General features: G+C 39.6%; 2 protein-coding genes across 2 annotated transcripts in view; one reads left to right on the forward strand and one right to left on the reverse strand.

The window, feature by feature from the left end:
• Window positions 1-1,645, forward strand: part of LOC104814713 (peroxisomal fatty acid beta-oxidation multifunctional protein AIM1) — a 5,527-nt gene extending 3,882 nt beyond the window's left edge. The window contains 6 exon segments of the mRNA XM_019202626.1: window positions 1-102; window positions 216-337; window positions 400-521; window positions 604-752; window positions 963-1,104; window positions 1,317-1,645. Coding sequence (XP_019058171.1) covers window positions 1-102; window positions 216-337; window positions 400-521; window positions 604-752; window positions 963-1,104; window positions 1,317-1,364 — 685 coding nt within the window. The 3' untranslated portion in view covers window positions 1,365-1,645.
• A 1,147-nt stretch (window positions 1,646-2,792) lies between these two features.
• Window positions 2,793-6,460, reverse strand: part of LOC104814714 (protein tesmin/TSO1-like CXC 5) — a 4,447-nt gene continuing 779 nt past the window's right edge. Inside the window, exons 2-9 of the mRNA XM_010542887.2 lie at window positions 6,370-6,460; window positions 5,719-5,826; window positions 5,137-5,314; window positions 4,427-4,789; window positions 4,136-4,239; window positions 3,965-4,059; window positions 3,393-3,815; window positions 2,793-3,300 (exon numbers count right to left, since the gene is read on the reverse strand). Coding sequence (XP_010541189.1) covers window positions 3,113-3,300; window positions 3,393-3,815; window positions 3,965-4,059; window positions 4,136-4,239; window positions 4,427-4,789; window positions 5,137-5,314; window positions 5,719-5,826; window positions 6,370-6,460 — 1,550 coding nt within the window. The 3' untranslated portion in view covers window positions 2,793-3,112. The remainder of the gene's footprint in view (window positions 3,301-3,392; window positions 3,816-3,964; window positions 4,060-4,135; window positions 4,240-4,426; window positions 4,790-5,136; window positions 5,315-5,718; window positions 5,827-6,369) is intronic.

The raw sequence follows: 6,460 nt of genomic DNA on the forward strand, positions 1-6,460 counted from the left end.
TCCCTACACACAAGCTGCACATATGTTGGTTCATTTAGGAGTAGACTTGTTCAGAATTGACAGGATCATCACCGCTTTCGGCCTCCCGATAGGCCCTTTCCAGTAAGTCTCTCCCTTTTGCTTTATTATACCCCGTTTGTGTTTGCATATTTGTATGCTCTTTGTGATGATTTCTCCATCTGAATGGACTTTCTGACATGACTTACTTCTCATAGGCTCGCGGACTTAGCTGGATATGGGGTTGGAATTGCAGTCGGGTCAATATATGCGAAGGCCTATGGTGACCGTATTTTCAAGTCCCCATTGACTGAGCTGCTGATTAAGAATGGACGAAATGGTAAATCTTTGTCCTTGCTTTATAGTTCTGCGATTTGCATGTGCTAATATACGTATTATCAGGTAAAAACAACGGCAAAGGGTTCTATATTTATGAAAAGGGAAGCAAACCAAGACCTGATCCATCAGTGCGTCCTGTAATTGAGGAATCTAGAAAGCTTGTCAATATCATGCCTGGTGGGAAGGTAATCAAAAGCTTCTTAGGAGGATAGAGCGTAAGTTCTTGCGGTGCCCTTGAACTCACATTGCAGTATTCTTCTTTGGCAGTCTATAACAGTTTCTGACAAGGAAATTCTGGAGATGATAATGTTTCCTGTTGTGAACGAGGCCTGTCGTGTCCTTGATGAAGGAGTTGTGATCCGAGCCTCGGACCTGGACATTGCATCTGTCCTTGGGATGAGTTTTCCGTCTTACCGGTGAGGACTCTAAATTATAATCCCCATCGACACTTTCTGAGAATTATCTTTCACCATTCCATTGACTCTTTATGCCTCTGCCTTTTCTTTCAGTTTTTCCTCTGTAATCCCTCTGGCTCGGTTACTTTTTTTTTTTTTTTGCGACTTGGAAAATTTGATGGATCAATCCTCGTGGTGGTTAAAACTGCATTTTTTTTTCATGGGCTGCAGAGGGGGAATTGTGTTTTGGGCTGATACAGTTGGGGCGAAGTACATATACGAAAGGCTGAAGAAGTTATCGGAGACATATGGCGGAGGCTTTTTCAAGCCGTCGAGGTTTCTGGAGGAAAGGGCCATGAAAGGCATGCTTTTGGTAAGTCTTTTGTTACAAACACTTGCACTTAAGATGAGCAACAAATAGGAAGAAGAAGATCATTGATCCAATCCAGATAAGAGAATGGTTCGGTTGTGTGTGTGTGACAACCGTATCATATATTGCGGTTGTTGCCATCTAATCATCATTACGGTCTATATGTTGTGGTCGGGACATTCATTGCATTTTTTTTTATAAAAAAAAAACTGCAGAGCGAAGCAGCTTCACCATCTTCTCCGGGATCAAGGGCTCGCTTGTAAAAGATATAAGAAGTCGAGGGACAAAATACAGGGTTGATGCCATTAATAAAACAGGCAGCAGATGGAGGGAGGTAAACGCGTTTGCTTCTCTCTCTCGCCTTACAAAATCAATAAATGATAATCAGAAGCAGCAGCAGAAGAAATTAGAGAGGTGGTAAGTTTCATTTCATTTGATTGTTAGTTGGAACATCGTAACTGTGTCACGATCAAACATAATGCCTCTTCTGTCCCTAATGGTACGGCTTGCTTTTATTTAATGATTTTGACTCCTTATAGACTAAGCTCTGTGGCTTTTTAAGAGGGGGGGGGGGCGGGCACGCTTTACTGAATGCATGATCATCCCTCCATGGTAAAAAAAAGAAAAAGAAAAGGTAAACCACAATTCCTAAAACCAATGCCCATATATATGCATGTACACACGCAGGCTCACTGGCCATCACTTAGCCCATAATTAGACATCCGACAGCCCACTTTTACCGGTAAAAATATAGGCTTTCTGATTTTTTGTATATTGAATCAATTCAACATTGTTTTGATAGACTTTTTTTTTACAGTTTTTTAATATTTTGTTTGATTTAGTTAAATTAAAATCAATTATTTTTCCAAAACGTTTTGTATTTAACTCAGTAAAACTTTTGACCCAAAAAGGTTTTGTTTGCTTTAATGAGATTAGACGCACGGCACCCATATGGCCCGATAAGAGAATTAAGCCCAATAGTTTGTCCCCCCAATAATAATGACCCAATAAGAAAATTTGAAAGCTCAAAAGCCCATATTTCATGCTTCCATTATAATTTTTTTTTTATGTAATGTTGATAGCGAAATTTCAGGGTATTTTATTAAGATTCCCCGAAAATTTAATTAAAATTATAGAAATAATACACGTTACAAAAAATTGGAATTATTTTCTTATTCGAGAAGTCTGTTTTATTTTTTGTACGGGTTTAGATTTTGATTTGAAAAGATTTTTTTTCAAATGCCTGGGGAGAACGATTAAAATCGGAATATTTTTTTAATAAAAAAAATGATAAATTTACTGAATTCCACATTTTTCGGGGATTTGTTTTCATAAAATACACTGGCAAAGAGTGGAGGGAGGTGACGATTTACCCACGCGCAACTTTTCCAAATTTAATGAAAAAGGATGATTCCCGTGGGTTATAACCCCCCAGAATTGAGGCGGTGACGTCCACGCGTAGCTATGGCGCGTCGCATGTAGCTTATTAGCTGGTGCTGATATGACTAACCTAAAAGGCATTTATTTTGAAGATCCTCGGCCCAATATCATATTTATTAAGAGCCCAAACTGCCAATATTTACGGTTCCTCCGTTTTATTTTTTTATTTTTTTATTTTTTTTATGCTTCCTCCTTTTCTTCTCAAAACGCATGGAAACGTTCAGTTTTTACCATTGGAAAGAAAGAAAGAATAATCAAAACAAGAACTTTGTAAAATAGAACGTCAGTTATTCATAGAAAAACTAAAGAGCCAATGGCAAATTTACACACAGATAACATTATACTCATCTCTCGTAAAGAAGAAGGCGAATAACTCAGGGAAAAAGAAAGAAAGAAAGAAAGCCTAATAATACAGAATGTGTAAGGAGTTTTGAATTAACTCCTAACTAATCACCAGCCAATCCGCCGAGAAAGATTAGATCGAAATAAGACAGGGTTGAGAAGAATGTGGTGGAAATGGCATACCTCCCTCATATTGAGCTTCTTTTGTCGTTATTTTGTCCTAAAGTAGTTATTTCAGAGGCCTTTCTTCTCTGACAAAAGCTGGAGGTTTGTGTGTGTCTGGTACTGATGTCGATGGTCTTTTCGCTGTGCTTTGGGAAACTCCATTCACTACTGGCTCTTGATGAAACCCAATCTCTGTTTCCACAGCTGCAGGCGAGTCTATATGAGTTCTTGCCAGTGATGAACAGTTTGATTCTGCAAAACAAACCAAAGCTTAGCTTTAGATTGGAATGTACTATTTCGGGTCAGATTCAGTAATTGGTTTTCGTAGAGAAAGAGATATGTACCCTTTAATTCTCCGTAGGAGATCAGCCGATTAAGGCAGTCCCGGAACTTGGTCAATACTATTCTCTCCTGCTCTCCGTATATCTCAGACTGGCCTTGCCCGTTAGCTAGTAGCTCTGAGGTTGTCCCACAACTGGGATCCACTGAACCTTTCGGTGAGGCTGCTACCATGAACATGGTGTCCTGCTCGTCACACATCAATGCCAAAGTTGCAGGAGACAGAGGCCTTCCTTTAGATGCATCTGTGCCATCTGAATTGGAATCCTCTGCTCTGGATTTGTCAGCTTGATTTCCACTTGAACAACCACCAGTTTCAACTTTCTCAGCCTTGATACTTTTATTTCCTTTTCCTCGTTCTTGTGTGGAAGAAGCTAGGGAAGTTTCTGTCCGATCTTCCATCCGTTTTTCTGTTTCATTTCTCTGGTCTGAGAAAACAAAATGTTGGAGGAAGATCAAAAAAAAGATTATACATAGAGATTCTTGGAATCAGAAAACAAAACCTTGAGAATTGTAAGAACAAGCTCTCTATGCTATGCTAAACCTCTCAATATATGAGACATTTATCAAAGTTCACCTGCTAATGTTTTCGCCGCTTCTCCAGATACCGCAACCAAAACAGAACAGAGTGCTTTCACGTCCTGTGGTTGAATGATGTCTGCCAAGAGAGACCTTCAAAAACCAACCAATAGATTAGTTTCTGTAACTCCTTGGTAAGATCCAAATTTGTAACCACTAGAAAATTCACCTATATATGAATTTGGATGGGCCTAATGACACATTGCCAGAAGCACGAGAAACAGGCACAGTAGATGTGCATGGCATTGGCCCTGTGGCTCTTCCACTATTTGCCTGAGAGGAACAAATGTGTAACCAAGGTAAAGTAATTAAGATCTTGTTTCACTGAAGAGTTCAAGTATATGAAACGATAATGAGTGCAACCAATCACTTAGGTGCATTGGAGAAATGAAAAGCTTCTTTGGATATGATACAAAATACATTTTCTTTTTCAGCAAACAGTATTGCATAGAAAATTTACCTGTTGAAAATGGTTGAGTCTGTGAATAGATGTATCCTTTGTTGCTTGGTTGAAGATAATTTCCTGAGATTTCCTCCTTTTAGGTCCTGGAGAGGATGCAAAACCAGAGGAGCCGACAGCTCCAGTTATGGCAGCATTAGCTGCTGCCTGTTGGAGATAAGCTATGTTGTTGCCATGTTCACCATGAAAGAGAGCTTGTCTCTCTTCACTTCCTTCATAGTTTTTGCAATCCAAGCATTTGCAGTTCTCAGAACACAGAATATTTGCCTGAAAGCATTCACAATACTTCTTAAGGCAACCCGATTTCTTGCAGTGGCATCCTTTGTTGTGCTTCCCTAACATGAGAACCTCACCAACCTCCTCCTGCGATAAATGTAAAGAAGTTGAATGCAGTTACACAAAAGGCCAGATGGACAATTTAAACATTTTACCATGACTAAGAAGCTTAAAGAACTTTCCAGGAAACTTGATCGATTAAATTTAAATAGGTTTACATTTAACTAATAACAGAAGGAAATGGAAAAATAAAATCGAAGTATCTCCACAATAGAACATCCAGAAAGCTTTTTCGCCTGTGAAAATAATAAGGGAGAGTTAGAGCATAGCCTAAATAAACTTTCTTTTTCACTCTAGAGCGATATTCCAAATTAACCTCCCTTTATCAGTATGACAATTAAAATTGGTCTACATTTCTTCCTTGAACCACATACCCTGCTATCCCGTGCAGCATGAGGACTGCTAGCAATTTTAGGTCTAAATGCATTAGGATTTCGTTCCAGAGTTGCTTCCACAGCTTCGCGTCTGGCAGCTTCATTTTCAACGTTGTTAAAGCAATTTGCACAGTTGCATCCATCACAGTATGTGCCAGATGCAAAGCACTCACAATACCTGATCAAGACATATGTGTAAGTTGTGTACGTTTGCCGGCAAGATGGGTCCTAAACCAAATACCACATAACAATGTAATATCCACAAAAAGTATTGTTCACTAATGTTTGGTCTTTATACCATACAGAGATTTTATATGGCTCGAATAGCTACATGCTATCCAGATGCACACCCCCCCAAAAAACAGATTTGAGGATTTCTATTTCTCAACAGGGCCACAGGACAGAAAAACATAAACACAAGCATTATAGTTGACTACCTCCAGCTTGCTAATCCAACACCCAAGAATGTAAACACAAACATGCTCGAATTCATCGATAAATCATCTTAACACGAACGTTAAGACAGGCCAATGGTCAATCAGTGAGGATATCATTTGCCTAAGACAAGAAAAACTGACATACAGTTTCAAGCACCGCGAGTGTTTGCAGTTACACTGCTTTTTCTTCTGCGGGGTTCCATCTCTAGAATCCACAGCAGGCCTTGCCCTAGATTTCGGAGATTCTTGTTTCCTGTAAAAATGGGACAAAAGAGAAGATAGAAATGTCAAATGATTGGATGATCCAACACTCCAGAAATCTTAAAAACAAAAGTCTTGCCATTAATAGCATAATGATGAAGTATGCAATCCATTAGACGAAAGTCTCAAAAAGGCTTCAACTTTGAACAGAAACCTTAAACTACTCCACCATTGTAGTTGGTCATTGAACTCATGCATGCATCAAGTAAATCTGAGATAACAAAAGCTTAGTCAACACAGAATCTGCAAAAGAATTGAACCACCCAAGTAAGAAATCAACTCTTCCCGCTAATTGGATGAAAAGGAACACTAACAGGTTTTCAGCTCAGCGGTCATACTGACAATATTCAAAGAAATCATGCCGCATCTCCAGAATAGGCTATTCTACAGCCAAAGTTTCAGATCTTTCTCATCAAAACCAAAGCTTTTCCAAATTGAACTAACAGAAGAAGCAAGGGTGCACACTGAACTGATCGAGAGATTAAACGAGCATAGCCACTGAAAAGCAAAGGCTATAAGACAATAGAAGACTTACGGAAGCCGGACTGGGGCATGAAGGACCTGCGGTCCCGATGGCGGCATCGGCGCCACCACTGACATCGCCGGCCGCACCTGCCCGATAGCCG

Source organism: Tarenaya hassleriana, unplaced genomic scaffold, assembly GCF_000463585.1.
Source record: "Tarenaya hassleriana unplaced genomic scaffold, ASM46358v1 Cleome21, whole genome shotgun sequence".
Taxonomy (NCBI): Eukaryota; Viridiplantae; Streptophyta; class Magnoliopsida; order Brassicales; family Cleomaceae; genus Tarenaya; species Tarenaya hassleriana.